This window comes from Chlorocebus sabaeus, chromosome 9 (genome assembly GCF_047675955.1).
Source record: "Chlorocebus sabaeus isolate Y175 chromosome 9, mChlSab1.0.hap1, whole genome shotgun sequence".
NCBI lineage: Eukaryota > Metazoa > Chordata > Mammalia > Primates > Cercopithecidae > Chlorocebus > Chlorocebus sabaeus.
In genome coordinates, this window is record NC_132912.1 from 51,480,005 (window position 1) to 51,499,435 (window position 19,431).

The following is a 19,431-nucleotide window of genomic DNA, read 5'->3' on the forward strand; positions in this document are numbered from 1 at the left end:
ACAACCACAATCAGTGCTTCTACTCAAAAGCCCCACTCTGCTCACTAGACAGACAGGTTCCTGCTGTCACAGACAGCAGCCTGGTTAGTAGCTGAGCTCCCTACTGATTGTCAGATGTGGCCAGGTGAACAGATCCTCATGCTTTCTGGGAGGCTCTCTTGCTAGATTCACTCCCAACTCTGGTCCTCCCCATCCTGGTTCTCCAGCACACTCCATCCTGCACATCACTCCAGAACCCCAGGGTGCACAAGCCATGACAGCACAAACCTTGCTTTCCAAATAGCAGCAAAGCTTCCCAGCTGAACATACCTAATTGACCCACAGCAACAGCTCCAATGGTCCGCAGAGACCCTGACAGGTGGCCAGCACAATTCCTCAGCAAGAAAATGGGCATGGCATTGTCACGGGATGAAATGTTCATCTAGAGAAATGAGCAGCAATTAGTCCTAAGAAACTCCTGCAAAAGAAGAAGCGTTGTCCACGAGCTCCTGGAGGGCAGGCCCTCTGGGGCCTGGCCCAGTGCTGACACTCCATCAGCAATGATCAGTGAATGAATAGCAATTGAACCAATGTCAGGGGATTGAAGCCAAAATTCAGGCTTATGCATTCTGCCCCCAGGCTGTGGCCGAATTTAAGTGAGCAGCTTCAGTTATGCAGTCTGAGCCACCAGTGTCCCACATGCTTACACTGAGGTGCTAAGAAGAGCAAGAGGGACCCAAGAACACTTTCAGATGGAACAGCACTACCAAGATGAGGGCTGCCACCTTCTCAGACTAGGTTTGTTCAGGCTCTGGGAGCCCAATCTCTACAGGTGTCAAAGGGGCAAGAAGATAGGAATCCTAGCCTCCTATATCAGAAAGCAGTGTGTTGCTGCTAAGCCACAACTTTCATGATCAACAGGACCTAGTTCCTGACTCCCCATCCTCTGGGGGTAGCCTCTGTCCATGAGAGTGAAGAGAATATAACAAATCAGCAAGTTTTCATCAGTGCTAAGCAAAAGAGCTCTTTATGCAAAATTTAGAAGTAAATTTAATGGCATCCCCATCTATAAACACATCTCCTTGTTATTTTGAAAATTTACTGTTTTTTGTTTGTTTGTTGTTTTAATCACAGCAATACTGGGTGCTATGACTCACACCTGTAATCCCAACTACTCAGGAGGCTGAAGCAAGAGGATCACTTGAGCCTAGGAGTTTAAGACCAGCCTGGGCAACACAGAGAGATCCCATCTGTAAAAAAATAAAAAAATTAAAATTAAAAAAATCACAACAACTCAAAGAATATCTCAGTGTAGTGGGTCATTAATACCCAGGACTAGGGAAGCTCAATAGTGTTTTCAATGCTGCAAAGGTATTTAAAACCTGTCATTTGTTCTTGTTCTTTTATTTATGATTTTTCTTCTCTGAATAATTATAAGTGAAAGGCTTAGTCTTGGAGGACACCAGTGGGTGAGGAGGCATAGGATATTTTAACAAATGAAGTGGGAAACATGTATATGTGTATCCATCTATACATGTGCAAACATGAACTAGTCTCTACTTAAGCACTGAAAGCTAAAGCAAGCCATGAAACCAAGATTCCAACAGAGATTAGCCATGAAGTTAGAAGATGTACTTCTTTGGCGATCAGACGGCTGTCCACCTCATTGTAAGCATTTCTGATGTCCGCTACACTGGTGATAGAGGAGCTGGCTATGTGAAGTCCAAAAGAAACTCTTTCTTCTGCAACAAGGAGTGTGGCTTCACTGTCCAGGTCCTCCCCTGTAACAATACATGTTTATTGGTTTCTAGTCTCACTTTACAGAGAAGGAAATTACTCCTCATACAATTTAATATCTATGTCACACAGCAAAGTAATCACTGAGAGGATGTTTGTATGTTGTCACATTGCATGTTTTTGCACATTGTATGTTTGCATGTCATTTGTTTTACCCTCTTCTCTGATGCTTACAGAAAACTCTGGGCTGGGCGTGGTGGCTCATGCCTGTAATCCCAGCACTTTGGGAGGCCGAGGCAGGCAGATCACTTGAGGTCAGGAGTTCGAGACCAGCCTGGCCAACATGGTGAAACCTCATCTCTACTAAAAGTACAAAAAATCAGCCTGGCATGGTGGCACATGTCTGTAGTCCCAGCTACTCAGGAGGCTGGGACAGGAGAGTGGCTTGAACCGGGGAGGCAGAGGTTTCAGTGAGCCCAGATAGCGCCATTGCACTCTAGTCTGGGTGACAGAGTGAGACTCTGTCAAAAAGAAGAAGAAAAAGAAGAAGAGGAGGAGGAGGAGAAGGAGAAGGAGAAGAAGAAGAAGAAGAAGAAGAAGAAGAAGAAGAAGAAGAAGAAGAAGAAGAAGAAGAAGTAGGAGGAGGGTGAGGAGGAGGAGGAGGAGGGAGGAGGAGGAGGAAGGAGGAGAAGGAGAAGGAGAAGGAGAAGAAAGAAGAAGAAGAAGAAAAGAAGAAGAAGAAGAAGAAGAAGAAGGAGGAGGAGGAGAAGAAAGAAGAAGAAGAAGAAGAAGGAGGAGGAGGAGGAGGAGGAGGAAGAAGAAGAAGAAGAAGAAGAAGAAGAAGAAGAAGAAGAAGAAGACGACACTGTGGTGAACTCTCCCAAGATTTGTCTTACCATGAAATAGATGCACTCCAGGTGTAAAACTACCAGAGCTTAAAACATCTGTCAAGTATATAACCTCACTCCCTAAAACCAAACTGCTAAGTGACAAGAAACCTGACCTGAAATAGGCTGAACTGAAATGTTTAATTTTCAATAAGCTGCACAGCCACGGCAAACATCCCAGTTTGAATTAACATACTGGTCTCTAAGTCAATGAGACCCACTGTGCTAGTAGAGAAGGGTGGCATGAATATAGAATTGGTAAGACTTTGGCTCTAGACCTGACCTCATCCCATTGCTCTGGCCAGTGCCATTTGCCACAGGAAATGAAATTCAAAGACATCATGGGCCTGGAGACAGAAATGCTCTACAGCACTCAATCGCCCTTCAGCACATACAGGCCGCTGACATAGATTCATTTATCATTCTTTCCAGATGGGAGCTGACCCCTTTGACTTGACGGAGCACAGAGAGCAATGCTCCCTGCTTGAATAACGACAATCAATAATGAAAATGTGGATGTTTCGTCCGCCTGTTTAATAATTGAAGACAACAGTATACTTTAGTTAAAAAGCTTCTTCATTAAAAGCATTGTAACTTATTTGTCTCAATCTCTTCTTTCTTTCTTTGCTGATGGTATTACCCAACCCACCTCTTCCCCATTAGGGACTTTGGAGTTGAAATCTAAAGATATTGTCATTTCCTTCTCTGTGACATTTTTTCTTGGGTTGTAAATATATAATGATACAATTACAGAGGTCTTCCCTAATGACTGACCTTAACGCTGAGCTTATTCTCTGCAAATATGCTATAAATAACCAGATGTCCATTTAAAAACTACTATCAGCAAGAACATTGTAAATCAAAACACTCCATACCTGGGACATGCACAGCTTGGAAGTTACCACAATATCTTGGGCCAAGTTTGTTAATAACTTCCAGAGTTTCCATTGAAATGGCTTCTTCAAAGAGGTATGTGGGGCCAAGACGCCAGATTAATGAAGATTTTTGTTTCCAAACTTGAGGGGTAGCAATATATCCATAAACATCCACAAACGCGGATGGATCCATAGAAAGGAAAGGCCCTGGTAGAGCCTGGATGTATAACATCTGTTAAAATAAAAAGGACAAAAGTGAGTAGTGTTTGATCTCAGAGTTAATTAAGTAAATACAAAGTGATATAACATGATGCATCTTATTCTCATCTCATAGTAAAAATGTGTTTTATCTAAAAAATTAAAATATAATTCACAAACCTCAGAAGTATGCAGCAAAACAAGTTATTAAATGTGGAGTAAAAAACTGACACTGTCCTTCTGAAAATAAATTTGATAAAAAATACTAAGAAACAAAAAAAGTCCACCTTTTTTATCTCAGTCAATCTGCTAAGAACCTAAATGCCTAGTATTGGCAAATTAATAAAGTTTTATGTATGAACAATAATTAAATACATACAGAGTGGAAAGGAAGAAACAAAACTGTTTCTATTTTCAGATGACATGTCCATGTAGAAAGTTCCAAGGAATTTTTTTTTATATCCTAGAACTAATAAGTGAATTCAGCAAGGTCACAGGATACATGATCAATACACAAAAATCAATTTTATTTTTGTAGGCTAACAATAAACAAACAGAAACTAAAATTAAACACAATACCACTTACAATTATGTACAAGAAAATGAAATAGTAACACAAGTACAGGATCTGTATACTGAAAATTCCTAAGTGATGATGGAAAAAGTTAAAGATGACCTATATAAATGGAGAGACATACCAGGTTCATGGATAGAAAGGTTGACTATAGTAAAGATGTTATTTCCCCTCAAGTTGATCAGTAGGTATAATGCAATTCCAGAAAGGTTTTTTGTAGACTATCAGAATTCCAGCAAGGTATTTTGTAGTCATAAACAAGCTAATGCTAAACTGTGTATGGGAAGGCACAGGCCCTAGAACAGCTTAAACAATTCTGAAAAAGAAGAATTAATTTGGGGGAGGAACTACTCTAATAATGACTTATTATATAGCTATAAAATCAATATAGTGTGACATTGGTATAAAGATAATCACATAGATTGTCACATAGATCAATGCAACAGAATAGAGAACCCAGAAATAAACTTATAAGTAGGCTCACCTGATTTTTGACAAAGATACAAAAGCAATTCAATTGAGAAATGATAGACTCTTCAACAAATGGTACTGGAGCAATTGAACATCCATAGGCAAAGAAATGAACTTAAACCTTACATCTTATACAACAATTAATTCATAATTGATCACAAACTCAAGTGTAAAATGTAAAACTAGAAAATTTTTAGGAAAAAAAAATAGGAGAAAATCTTCAGGACCTAGGGCTGGGCAAAATAGTCTCAAACGACACCAAAAGTATGAATCATATAAGGAAAAACTAATGAATTATACTTCAGCAAAACCAGAAATTTCACCCATGTGAAAGAGGATTAAAAGACATGCTACAGACTAGGAGAAATTATTTCAAATCACGTATCTAACAAAGGACTAGTATCTAGAATACATATATATGTGTGTATGTATAGACACACACACATACATGTATATATTTTAAAACCCTTAAAACTTAACAGTTTAAAAAAGTAAACAATGCGACCAGGTGCGGTGGCTCACACCTGTAATCCCAGCACTTTGGGAGGCCTAGGTGGGCAGATCACGAGGTCAGGAGATCGAGACCATCCTGGCCAACGTAGTGAAAAACCCATCTCTACTAAAAATACAAAAATTAGCTGGGCATGGCGGCGGGCACCTGTAGTCCCAGCTACTCTGGAGGCTGAAGCAGGAGAATCGCTTGAACCTGGGAGGTGGAGGTTGCAGTGAGCCGAGATTGCACCACTTCACTCCAGTCTGCCAACAGAGCGAGACTCCATCTCAAAAAAAAAAAAAAAAAAAAAAAAAACCAACAACAAAACAAACAAACAATGCAATTAGAAAGTGGGCAAAAAAATAAGGATGGACACCACTGAGGAGAATATACAGATGGCAAATAAGCACATGAAAAGGTGATGTTCAACCTCATTAGCCATTAAGGAAATGCAAATTAAAAACACAGTGAGCTATCACTACACAACTATCATAATGGCTAATATAAAAATACTGACAACGCTAAGTGCAGAAAAACTGCCTCACTCATTCATTGTTAGCGGAAATGTCAAATGATGAAATCATTTTCAAAATAGTTTGGCAGTTTCTTATAAAACTAAACATTCAATTACCATAGAAACCAGCAATTGAACTCTTGGAATTCATCCCAGATAAATGACGACTTAAATTCACACAAAAACCCATACACAAATGCTCACGAAGCTTTATTTGTAATGGCCCAAACCTGAAACATCCCAGATGTCCTTCAATGGATAAATGACTAAACAAACTATGGCACATCCATACCTTGAAATACTACTCAGAAATAAAAAAGGACGAAGTGTGGATACAGGCAAAAGTTTGGATGAATTTCCAAGTATACTTTCATATATTGCTGTGTGCTACATTACAATGTTCCAAGTCAGTGTCATAGCACATATGCAATGGTGGTCCATAAGATAATAATATCATATTTTTACTGTACTTTTTCCATGTTTAGAGTGTTTAGATACACAAATACTCACCACTGTGTTAAAGCTGCCTACAGTATTCAATATAGCAACATGCTGTCTAGGTTTGTAGCCTAGAAGCAATAGGCTATACCATATAACCTAAGTGTTAGGTTAAACGAGAGGTTAAATGAACTAAGCAGTATACAAGATTTTCTATACATTGAAGCCACACTATTTTTTTAAAGGGATAAAACTGAAATTACAAAATATGATAAAGTAGCAGGAGGGTAGCAAATCTTCTTTTCTCTATTTTTGAGCTATTTCAAAATGCATTTATATTATTCTTATAATTACTATAAAATCACTAAATATAAGAATATGTTTATAAATATGCACAATTGGTCCTGCATATCTGGGGGTTCCATATCCTTGGATTCAACCAACTTTGGATCAAAAATATTCAGGAAAAAGGAGAATAAAAATAGTGCTATAACAATAAAAAATACAGAATGACAACTATTTAGCATTCACATTGTATTAGGTATTATAAATCATCTAGAGCTTAGTTAAGTATGCAGGAGGGTATGCATCTGTTATTTGCAAATACTACACCATTTTATTTAAGGGACTTGAGTATCTATGCAGTTTGGTATCCAAGAAGGGCCCTGGAGCCAATCCCCTGAGGAAACTGAGGGATGACTGCATTTTTCTAAATGAGAGTTTACAAAATTTCAGAAATATTCTTTTTCACCCTACCAATTAAATGGGATTTTCAAATAAAAACAAACCAATTGTTCAACCACCAAGCCTTGCCAGGAGTATGGTCTTCTGTGCTCTCTTCTCTCTCTGTTCTCGCAGGCTCAGAGTCCTCCTCTCTCTCCCACACGGAAGCACCACCCACCCCTCCAACCCACCTTGCCCCTCTCTTCCCAAATTCCCAGTGTATGCACACTGCCCTGTTCAGGTTGACTAATAAATGTCTAATGTCTCAGATCGTTCCCAAATCATTTTGCCCAATTCAAGCTGTTAAAACGCTCTATATCGTTCCAAATTTATCTAAGTTTCCTTTGGCAATAAAAACAAAGGCTCAGCATTTTGAGAAGGGCTGTTAAACTAGTCAGACTAAGCTAGATTTTTCACATCTTACTCTTGCCCAACAGATGTCAGCATCAAAACACAGTCCTTTATGTTTATCCTGATTGAGTTTCACTTGCTGGTCCTGACCCAACTTGTTGAGATTATTTTGGAAAGAGGACTCTGTCAGTCTTGGCTTTGGCCATTCCATATAGCAACACACCACTCCTGGCCTCCCTGCTGATGGCTCTAGGTTTAGCAAGTCCCTCAGAGAGGATGTTAATGCCTATACCACTTCACCCAACCACACTACCAGCCAGTCATGTTCCTCCTGTGGCTGCACATTCAATTCAGTTCATCAAGTGTTTATTGCACGCTCACTGTGTGTCAGCCCCTGTGCCAAGTTCAAGAAAGGTACAAACATCAATAAGACATGCCTCAAGGTATATGAGGTATTTCACCAAAATATCAACATGTTCTGCGAAAGAAGACAGGAACAAGTGAACTCAGTAATCAAGCCTAAACAGATAAAAACAAAGACATTGCAACCACAAAAGACACCACACATCGCATCCCAACTAACGTGAGGGACTTCTGCTTCCTCTCTAACGACAAGTCCAGCCCTTTTCCATGTCTCTACCTTCTGGATAGAAGTTATTAACATTCACAGTCACCAAATTGCACCTCTTTCCGACAGCACCCAATTCAGAACAGATGGACCTCCACTTCTTTAAACCCTCTTAAAAATCACCTAAAATAAGCACAGTTTCTGTAACAAACCACTCCTAACTCCTTACTACCCCATGGGGTAGGGAATCTGTCACTACAGTCAGTTTAAATCTAATTTTTATTTTATACTATATGTATGTTCCTGGAGGTCTTTGGCTTATAAGTATAAATAATTCTTAGAACCTAAAACAATTCTTAGCACTTTATACTATATGTATGTTCCTGGAGGTCTTTAGCTTATAGGCATAAACAATTCTTAGTACCTAAAATATTAGCTAACATATAATAGGTGCTCAATAAATATTTAATGAGGAAAAGAAGAAAGACAGAAAGGGAAAGAAGGGGGACTGATATTGTTAATAATTGGAGTAAAGGCCAACTATGTTTTGAAGGATCTGTTTTTTTCAATATCCCTATCAAAATCTTTCTGTTTGGCCAGGCATGGTGGCTCACGACTGTAATCCCAGAACTCTGGGAGGGCCTGAAGTCAGGAGTTTGAGACCAGCATGGTGAAACCTCGTCGCTAGTAAAAGTACAAAAATTAGTGGGCATGGTGGTGGGCGCTTGTAATCCCAGCTAGTCAGGAGGCTGAGACAGGAGAATTGCTTGAACTTGGGAGGCGGAGGTTGCAGAGAGCCGAAATCACACCATTGCACTCCAGCCTGAGTGACAAGAGCGAAATTCCATCTCAAAAAAAAAAAAAAAAAACGTCTTTCTGGTCACCACTGCCTTTTTCTGATAACAGAACTTTACCAGAAGATGGTATCAAATTCACCTATATGGGTCCCACATAACTTGGGACTAAGAATTTGTTCTCACCTAATGACTCTTAACCTGGAACAACTTTGACTCCCAGGGGATATTTGGCAATGTCTAGAGATGTTATTGGTGGTCACAACTGGACAGGGTTGGGGGAGGAACACTATGGCATTTAGCGGGAATCAAGAAACCCTGTGTATGTAAGGTTCTCCATTCTGGCTGCATATTAGAATCACCTAGAAAATTTTATAAACATTAGTAAATTGTCAAATTACCTGACCCACAGAGATTCTGATGTAATTATTCTGGGTGCAGCCTGTGCAAGAGAACTTTAAAAAGCCTTTGCAGGTGATTCTAAAATGCAGCCAGATTGGGATGCTCTCCCTGGAACCTGTGTGAAAATCCAACTGTACCTGCCCTCTGTGGTCTTCTGGGCTCTCTCCTCTCTGACAATGGCTGCTGGCTCCTGCCAGCTCCACCTTTTCCCAGCTTCCTCTTGTATCTGGAGTGTCTCTAAATGACAGCCATGAGATGCTTCCTTCAGCTATACATCTGCATTCCATTACCTTCCTCATGGTTTTTGCTCTAAATCTGGCGACATGTGTTGGTGTCTGCACACTCTAGTGCCCTGCTCCTCTGTGTGGTACAAAGATGAGCTGCATTGGCCTCACCTGGGAGCTTCTTGGAAAAGTCATACCTTAGGCCCTGCCCAGACCTCCCTGAGGAGTTTGCCCCTTAAAATGAGAAGCTTTGCTTTGTTCATTTTGGAGTTTTCTATTTTCATGAACATGACTATTCTTAGAGATCTGGATGCACATCTTGCCTTCTGTCCTGTTTGTGTGACCTTCAGTGCATTTTCTAAAAATGTCCTTTTCATGTCTGAGCTCACTCAAGTTTCCTGAACAGTAAGCAGGATTTCATTAGATGCCAGCCCTACCAGTAATAAACAAACAAAAGCAACAACAACAAAAAACATAGAATGAAACCGAGGTCACTTCAGGGTAGCAGCAGGCAGTACGGTTGTGGGGCAATTGCAGCTTGGAGGAGCCATCTCACCTTGGCGGAGCCAATGACCTGTCCATCCAGACAGGTGGAAACTGTACAATGTCTTTTCATTTCCTTGGTGACAACCACAGCCAAGTGATGCCACTGACCACAAGCCAGGAGCTGGCCACACCTGACCTGAAGCTGGCGTCCTGCAGAAGGCTCAGAGTCATCCTCAGGTTCCATGACATCTGGAAGACAGCATTAACACTGAGTCTCATGTGTGGTGCTACGCTGCAGGAACCCAGGAGAATGGAGAGGGCACAGAGAGACGTCAACCACTGTGGGCCTTGTACCATGGAGCCCTAGCCCCTCCTCTCATGAAAAATGACAATGGCATCAGCAATCATTCCTTGAGCTCTTCCTTTGTGCCAGTTTTAAGCATGTTACAAAGATCAACTCATGTCACAGTCCTGTGAGGTAGGCGCTCACACATACCCAATTTACCATCCTGAGGCACAGGGACGTTGGGTGACTTGCCCAAGGTCATGCAGCCAAGATTCAAACCCAGAAACTACGCTTCAGGTCTACCCCAAGGTAGACTACCTCCACAGAGACTCCATTGCAGGCCGAGTCCCAGAGAGTTGGATAGGCAGTTGTGCTGTGTACAAGGGCGTCAGCCACTCCCACTGTTTCATAGGGCCTCCCACTGTTTTTCCTTATGAAACAGTGACACTCCCAGGACACAGGAGAAGAACAAGTGACCAGAATCCACTGGACTTGACCATCTCAGGCAAATGGGCCTGGAGGACAAGGCTGGGCTCCAAAGGGCAGAGCCAGGGCTGGCCTCTAGCACTGCCAAAGGAGGGGTGGCCCTGGGCGCCATGCTAAGCACAGGCCAGCCTTCTGGGTTTGGGGTTAAGCATATGTGGGAGTGTCTGTAGCTGCTTTGGCTCCAGCTAAATTGTGTGTGTTCTTCACAAACCTCACCCAAGAGAGGATCCAGCATGTGTCCCAGCGAGGCAAAGCCCTGGGTCCCATTGTGACTGTTCTGCCAGGGTGAAGTTTCTGGAAAGCCACTGAGCATCATCTCTGAAGCTGTGCCAAGGGCTGGGGACTCATCTGCCTGACACTTACAAGCCTAGAGTCCAGGCCACAGTGAACCACAACAAATATTGTAGACCTTTCACTAGGTGTGGAATCCAAGGGAGCAATTTCAAAGGATGAGGAGAAACAGAAGGTCACCAGGTTTCTAACCACACCTGTGTTGAGAGCTTCTGACTTAGCCCCATTTCCCTGACATGTGGATGAAACTGGCTTTGGATCCCAGCACCTTACCCAGAGGCTGAAACTCCTTCTCTTCTGTAGAAACAACCAAGGAGAGGTCGTCTGGGCAGAGACTGACAGAGAAGCAAACAAAGGGCTGCTCGGTCCTGGCCAGGTGGCGCACCAGTGTCAGGAAGCGCAGCGGGTGGCTCTCGGTGGCAGCTCCGTGCCGGCTGATCAGGAACCAACAGGAGAAGGTCAGGCCTCCGGGAGGAGGGAATGGTCTGGTGGCACCTGGGTTGGGAACACAGGCATGCCCTCAGGCTTTGCTCTGCCCTGCTGAGCAAGTATGTTCAGATTCACTGTGGTGCTGATTTAGCCTGGGTGCAGCACCTACTGGGTGCCTTGCCTAATCACCAGTTGTCTCCTCCCCATTGTGACACGCTGCCTTGCCAAAGGAGCAGAGAAGACCTCGATCTCCCTGAGGTCCATCACATGTGGGCCCTTGATCAGCTGATCTACAGCCAGGCAGTGTGCTCTGTGGGGCAGAGGACCTTGGCCTAGCTCAGCTGAACCTTGGATAGGAAAGGGCACCAGTTTAAGAATGCCATGTGCCCTCCCATCCCATAACAGGGTTGGCGATACAGACAGATCCATTGTCCTCACGGAACAGGCAGGACCAGCTGCTGTGTCCTCAGACTTGGTGCCAACTCACGTGGAAAAAGGTTATGAAAGCAATGGCTTCCCAGCACCCATGATCCCATAGAAACCCCAAACTCAATTCTCCTAACAGAGTGTGTGACTCTGGCAGCATCAGGCACTTGCACTGTTCCACCCAGTGGTTTTTCAGCTGAGTGCAGTGCTGTGCACAGGAGCCACCTGCCAAAGATTGGTCTGTTCCTGATGGCTATCAGCCCAACTCATATTTCTCTCTAGAGAGGGATCTAAGGCGGGTAATGTGTCCATCTCAGCCTACATCAGTCACCAGCAAAATGAGCCAAACCCAGGCTCAGTCCATCAATGTCAATTGAGTCCCTAGCTATGGGCTGGACCCCTGGGAGGCGCAATGAACCGAACACCTTGCTCTAAAAGAGGAGGAAAGTTGAAGAACAACTCATCTGCAGATACTCAGGACCAAAGGCAAGACTCATGTTTGCTTTTCTCTTTTTGAAACTGGGTCTTACACTGTAGCCCAGTTGGAGTGCAGTGGTTCAATCATAGCTCACTGCAGCCTGGAACTCCTGGCCTCAAACGATCCTCCTGCCTTGGCCTCCCAAATTACAGGTATTACAGCTGTAAGCCACCATGTATAGTGCAGCTCACACTTTCCTGAAACACCAAGTAAAAATCTGCAATCAAGGATATCTGAAGACTCATACTTGGGAAGGGATGGAGAGCTAAACGACCTGGGAAAAACACCTACCTGTCCCAATTCCTCCAGAGACAGAGTACTCAGTGCTGGTTCCCATAACCGTAGACAGGGTCGGAATAAACAAACAGCTGGAAACAGAAAATTGTCTCAGATCACTGGACTGCAAGCCAACCTCTTGCACTGACACAGCTAGCCTGGGCCATGACATCTTCCCGCTTTACCCTCCTGCCAGCACTGTAACCCTCCTTAGACCACAAGGTCTCAAGGACGGACTGCAGCTGGTGCTGGTAGGATGCCAAAGTGAAGGAACTGCACTGGAGGCAGGATGCGAGGGTGTTCCAGAATGCAGCCACACCAGGGGAAAGAGGGTCTTTGCCCTCCATAGCTGGGGACACAGCCCCTGGGAGGCCACTGAGTAGGCAGGTGTCCATGACCCAGACATTTTCCTCTGCCGAGTGGTGAGATTCAATGGGAACTACAAGTTTGTAATCAATATTATAATTCATTAGAGGCACTGCAAAATTAATAAAGTGCATTTTAAATATGTAAAAGCCTGTCATACCCATAACCTTCCACGGACATGTCAAATTCCACAAACGATGGGGCCAGGGCTGCCCTCTGAGGCTGCAGGTTGCGTGGGGAAGTCATGGAGATGAGGCTCAGCGCCGTCTGAAGGGCAGTAGTTGAATCCTGGGATTCCCCCAAGGGCTGCAGGGCCTGTGTGACTCCAGGGTGCAGGCCAGCATCTGGGGCAGCTCGCCAGGGCCCCTCAGCCAAGCCCTGTGTAGTCTGTGACCCTAGGGCAGCAAACAGAAGAGATGTGTCTCTACTCAAAGCATTTCTGCCCCACTTCTGACAATAACCCCAAAGTATCTGCCACAGCCTAGAAAGAGCATTCCACAGAGTCATCAGGTACTTCCTAAGCACCAGTGAGGGCGGCTCCCCTGCCCCCTTGCTGAGTCCGATAACAAGGAATGGTGTTGCTAACCTACTCCTTCTAGAAACTTTTCTCTTTCATTCCAGCACACATCCCTTTTCCAGTATAGCACATTCTACTGCTGCCATCTCTGTCTCTGGCTTGCCCCACTGGAGTTACTCACTGGAGCTTTGTGTCTGCTCACCAGGCCCACACTTTCCTTCACAGCAGCCTCTCCTTGAAAGCTCCAGGCTCCCATCACGGCTGTCAGTCCCAAGCCTGATCTTGCACCCTTGCTTCTCCACTGGACCTGCCTGTTACCTTAAGGTCTTACGTGATCTTACATTCAAGTTGTCCACGACTTTCTTTTCTCTAAGCTGGTCCCCTGGGCCAGCATTCCATAGGTATTAGGCCTGACACAGGGGTACCACCTGCATCTTGGGCCTCCAAGGCTCTGACATGCCCTTGAGCTGAGAGCCGTACAGAAGCCTTCCCTGCACACCTCTGCCTAGTGCAGCGCCAGGTACTGCTGTGTCATGAAGGAAACTCTGTCCCTGCTTCCATGATCTGGAACCCAAAGGGGTCATCTGTCTTATATGGCTGGGTGGGGGGGTCATCTTTCTCCATCCTGATATGGTCTTTCTCCAGAGACCAGGAATTTTCTTTGCTTTTTCCTCAGTTGCTCCATTGAGCTGCAGACAAAACCATGTTTAAACCTGTTTGCTTTCCCACCTGCTGTAAAGGATCCCCCTCAGCAGGAATGCATATCATCTTTTAATTCCCATTAACCTGCCCTATTCTTGCCTCTGTCCTCACCTGAGCACCCAGGGTTGCCTCTGTGTGCATGAGATGAATCAAGGAGTTTCGTTGTGGCCGACAGAGGTGAGGGAATTCGAAGACCTAGAAACTGTCTGAACATAACACACAAGAGGACCAAATGAAGACATTTTATGGGCAACAGTGTTCTCCAACTTTATCCTGACCACAGTCCTAGATGCCCGGAGCTCCCTGACCTCCCAGCCCCTCTGGAACACCCTTTCTGAAAGCAGTGTGGAGACATGTCTCTGCCCTTCCAGACAGACCAGACCAGACAGCTGGTAAGTTTAGGAGCCTCAAGATGGATGTCATAACAAAAAATAATGTCACAAAATAAATTTGTTGTAATTGCTTATAAATTTCTAACAGAATTTCCCATGCAGCACTATAACCAGCAGCCTCCTCTGGCAGCCATCGTGCCCGCCCCTGGGTGCCATGTCTGCTGGCTGGAAAGGCTGTCTGTGTGCCCTCTACACTTGCTCCTGTGTATAAGGAGCAGGGCCCCCTGCCCTGTGCATGGCCCTCGGCACGGCACTCCAGGTAGCGTAGGAGACTCCTGCCCTCCCCAGCAGCTTCCCTTCCCTCTATTCTCTTGTCTTCCATGTCTGCTCCCTGCCTCCCACCCTGTGCACCTTTGCACTTCCTCTCCCTGCCATGGCTCTCCAGGAATGTGGCTTCATGCAGAGGATGACAGCACGAAAGCCCCCTGCAGGATCCAGGGGGCTTCTGCCCCATCCCCCTCCATGTCTGCAGTCCCTACATGCTTACTGCCCAACTCCCTACAGGGCACAGTCAGGCCCTCCCAGCCCCACCCCTCCTGGCAGAGCCTTCCAGGCCAGGTTCCCTCCTCTCTTTGTCTAGTGAACTCCACAGGCCTCAGAATGCAGCTCCACTTCCTCAGAGCCCCCTCCAGCCCCCACGTGCTCCATGAGAGGTGATTATGTCTGCTTTGTGGGCACCTGCACACTGCCTGGCACAGACCGAAGGCTCATCCATGGATTTCCAGCCTTGAATGCTGGGACAGAGCCATGCCCTGCATCTGTCCCTGCAGTCTCTCCACTGCCTGTTGTGCAACCCCTGCCCTGCAAAAAACATGGCTGCCCAGCTTGGCAGCGTTGAAAATGCAGCATGTGGTACCTTAGCACATCCGGTTCAATGGCCTGGGAAGCGAGCTTCTCAAAGATCCTGATGAGGCGCGAGTGGAGGGGGCTGCCGCTGGTGGCCAGGGCCCTGTGGCAGGAGGCCATGAGGGTCCCAAGCATGCCCGCCTCACACATGACCTGGCGGTTCTTCTCTGACTTCACCAGGGACTGGATGTGACTGGCCAGGGAGCACTGGATCTCCTCGGAAAGCTAAGAGGTGACCAAAGCAAGCTGTGAGCCCTCCAGGGCAGAACATCTTGTGGGCAGCTTTGATAGGCTCCAACTTGGGCTGGGGTGAGTTGCGGAACGAGGAGACTGCACCTACCTTACCCCACCCGCACTGCACCCACGCCTGTCTCAGGGTTCTTCCAGTGGCCTCCTCACCTGCAGGGGCAAGACTGTGGGAGGCAGCCTCTGGCAGGACACAATCTGCCCAGGTCAGTGTGGGGAGAGGTCAATGGCTAAAGATGGAGGCCACACACCAGCAGGCAGGAGGCTGGGTCTGCCCCTTAGACATGCTGTGTTTGACCCGCACAATGTTTAAGCAGTTTCTGAATTAATTGTTAGCATTGAAAAGTCTGAAGATGTCACATAAAAATCCAGACTTGTAGTCTCTCTCAAAAGATGGGAGGATCTGGCCAAGCTGGCTTGCACCTCTGCAGGGGGATGTGGCTGGTGCTGGGTGGGAGCTGTACCCTCCAGGGGTCCCACATCCCCCCAGCAGGCTTCCCTCCCCTAACAGTTCCTGTATTGGAGTTCGCATCCCCGGAGTAAAAGGTGGAATCTGCCTGGAAGTACAAGCCTAAAAGAAGTACCACCTACCAAACATACACACTCTGTCTTGACAGACACAGACCCCACCCCAGACATTTCGAACCACACTCAAAGTCTGCAGGCCAGCTAAAGTGTCTGGGGAAAAGCCTTTGCTGAAGCCACTCTCATCCCCTGAGTGCCATCTCCTTCCACCCACCCTCCCACCATCCTGTGTCTGTCCCTCAGTCCTAAGCACATGCTGCCACACGAACAGCTGTGCTCTTACCTTACCCTGAACTAGGTTTCCAGCTACTTCCCTCGCTTATGTCCCTTGAAGCAAATGGAAAAGAGTGCACAGAGCGGGCTCGGTAATTATTTGACCCCAATACCACACATTGCTTTTGCAATCATTCTTTCATTGTAAAAAGATAAATCCTTGGAATTATCCTTCCCAGGCTGGATAAATGGTTTGGACTGGGTGGGATGTTCCTTTACAGAAACTCTTAGGACTGTCCACATTCTCTTTTGTTGCTGGATAAGAATGTTGTATCAAGTGAGAGGGATGCAGGTTAGATCTTAATGGAATTTTCCTGTCCCAGTGGATGCTACTGTGCCCCATGCAGACCTCCTTCTCCAAGTGAGAGGTGTACCTGTCACGGCTTCCCCTTCTCTGCAGAACTGCCCTCCGCTAGGTAGGAGCTGCTCTGCTCAGGGGCCATGGAGCCCTACCCACTCAAATACACGTACAAACACACTTACATGCCCACTACCTACATACACACACACATGCATCCACACACACATGCACATGCACCATACATACCTGTGTGCACACACATACATACTCCAGCCTAGAGCCAATGAGGCCAGTGCCCTTGGGACTGTGTTATGCAATTCAAGCCTCAGAACCCCAGGAGCCCCGGCTGAGACAAGACTTTTGCTGTGAATGCATCCTCCTTCAGCTCCTTCCCTCCCCGGCCTCCCTCACTCTCCTTCTCTCCTGAGTCCTTCCCTCGACAATCCCATATACCTGGACCCCTGTCTCAGGCTCCACTCTGAGGGAACCCTACCTGAGGCACCAGCATTCTTTCCACATTTTACGCCTGTGCTGCAGTTTGTAGTTTCAAGAAAGGAGATCAAGGACCATGTAAATGAGGTCTAGTTCACCAAAGTGAAGCCAGGAGAAGCTGTGAATGCACTACTTGAATAATCTCTCTCTAAGGAGTCTGGTCTCTTCACATCACAGACCACCTGTTACACCCTCCAGTAAGAGCTTTCTTGGAGTCCTCCCTGCTTCCACTCTTCCTCTTCTTTCTCAAACAAGAATGAAGTGGCTCTCAGCACCGTCTTCTGGGTAAAGCTCTAGGCATTTAAAGATGAATAAGACACTGTCCCTGCTTTCAAGGGATTCACAGATTAAAGGTGAGACAGGTGGGCAGATACATTGTCCCAGCACAGTGTGAGACGTGCTCCAGCAGAGAATTTACCACATCTGAGCACAGCGGGTGGGGTGGTCCCTGCAGCCTCTCACATATTTCACAAGGCTCTTGAAGTTAGAAGGGACTCCAGGCCTGGCATCTACTGTGAGGGCCAAATTTTATCCTGGGATGAGATATTTCCTGGGTATTTAAGCTGCAGCAGGCCCTTTTCTAAGCATTTTGACACGTATGGATTACGCAATCACTGTGAGAAGCCTATGAGGGAGGCACTATTATCATATCCATTTTACAGATGGGGAAGCTGAGCCCAGAGAGGGAAATTGCCAGGGGCACATGGTAAGGCTAGAACCTGAATGATCCCAAACCTCAAGCTCAGAGTCACCTCATTCCATCATCTCCTCTCCACACGGGCAGTCACTTGAGGGGTTGCCTGTCCAAAGATGGTCAAGAGTATGTTTCTAGCACTAAGTGACAGAAATAAATAAGATAGTGTTCTTCCATATGTAGCTAACACAGTTTTGTAGCACACGTGGTTCAAGGATTAAAATGTATGAAGAAAAATATTTACACTGTTCATTAACAATTTCTAGATTGTTTTAAAAACTGGATGGCTCACCCAGGCCCCTTTCACAGCCTCCCACCCGCCTTCCAAACACATGGGCCATGTAGCTCCTGTATCACACTGATGGCATTCAGGGAAGCCCCTATCTCTAAGACATCTTCAACAACATTTCTGGTTTAAAAGGTGAGCACTGGGGGAAGAGGGATAAAACTACATTAGATTGACTTTCCAGGGGGACATCCTTCCCAGGTTGGACTTTGCCATTCTGAAATATGACCATTTGCCAGCATTGCTATTTTCCTGAGCACATGATGTCACTGATGTGGAGGAGCAGTCTTGCCTGGAAGACAGAGTCCCCTTCCCCAGAATGTGGCGTCTGCACAGCCAGCCTGAACTGGCAGATGGACATGTGTAGCCCAGCAAGGACCAGAAACCAAAAGCAGAAATGCCAAAGCTAATTCGTTATGAACTATTCCATCACTTTCACTCTTCCCCATGGAAATCCACCCAAAGTCCTTGACTCCCTTCCCCAGGTCTTTTTTCTGAGACTCCAACTCTCTCTTCCTTCGTCCACCCAAGCCCAGCTCCTGCTTCTCTTCTCAAAACAGAAAAGTAACATCCACCCTCTTGCCTTGAATATCTTATGTCCCAAAACTCGGATTATTTTATTTGGTAACTGCATTATTTCAATTTAGGGTGAGAGTTGGGATGCAGTCTGTATGAACCAAAAGGCAAAAATAACATCACAATGTATTATTCAAAAGGATTAAAAAGAAATGTCTATGATCTCCAGTTTTTATTACCAGCACTTCACTTATTGCTTTGGGGACTTCTGGGTTTGTTCTGGTTTGTTTTGGCTTTGCTTCTTTTCCCCCACCATAGCAGGAATACTTAAAATCTAAATATGCAAAAAAGAAAAACAGAAAGTTTTCAAAAGGGAGAAATGCTGATCTTGTCTAATGATGCCGCAAGTTTACTCCAAAATTGCTCAATACCCCATAATGGAGGAGGGAAAATTGATCGTCCTCATTATCACTGCAGCTCTGTCAATACCAATATTGCCTTGTTTTGAATAAAATGCGCTGTTTTTTTAATGTTGGTTCCAGTAAAACGGGGTTTTAGTGAAAATATGAGCAGTAGCAGGAAACCAGTGTGGTTTCTTCCCCTACAAATGGATTGATTTTCCTAACACATATTACTTCCAATGCAGGAGAGGGGATGGAGGTGCAATTAGGACTCAATGGTAAGAGTGCAGGGTCACCAGGTTGGCCAGCGGGCTGGGCCCGCAAGGCAAATTAGCACAGGGTGATTTGCGGGGCAGTCTTAAGAAATTTTCTGCATTCTCCACTTAACGGTCTAGCCTTTAAGTACACGCGGTCCGGCTGTGGATGTTCAATCTTATGTACCGCTCTCTCTGTTCTCCACTTTCTCTCTTGGTGCAGATTAATATGGT

At 45.4% G+C, this 19,431-nt stretch overlaps 1 protein-coding gene across 4 annotated transcripts in view; it reads right to left on the minus strand.

Annotated features, from left to right (window-relative positions):
• The window catches only part of WDFY4 (WDFY family member 4), a 296,087-nt gene that overhangs the window by 190,702 nt on the left and 85,954 nt on the right, over nucleotides 1–19,431 (minus strand). For all 4 annotated transcript variants that reach the window (XM_007962606.3, XM_073018985.1, XM_007962605.3 and 1 more), the window contains 9 exons: nucleotides 15,220–15,434; nucleotides 14,083–14,177; nucleotides 12,913–13,147; nucleotides 12,402–12,478; nucleotides 11,051–11,272; nucleotides 9,785–9,963; nucleotides 3,479–3,710; nucleotides 1,615–1,760; nucleotides 310–421 (listed from right to left, as the gene is read on the minus strand). In XM_007962606.3, coding sequence (XP_007960797.3) covers nucleotides 310–421; nucleotides 1,615–1,760; nucleotides 3,479–3,710; nucleotides 9,785–9,963; nucleotides 11,051–11,272; nucleotides 12,402–12,478; nucleotides 12,913–13,147; nucleotides 14,083–14,177; nucleotides 15,220–15,434 — 1,513 coding nt within the window. The remainder of the gene's footprint in view (nucleotides 1–309; nucleotides 422–1,614; nucleotides 1,761–3,478; nucleotides 3,711–9,784; nucleotides 9,964–11,050; nucleotides 11,273–12,401; nucleotides 12,479–12,912; nucleotides 13,148–14,082; nucleotides 14,178–15,219; nucleotides 15,435–19,431) is intronic.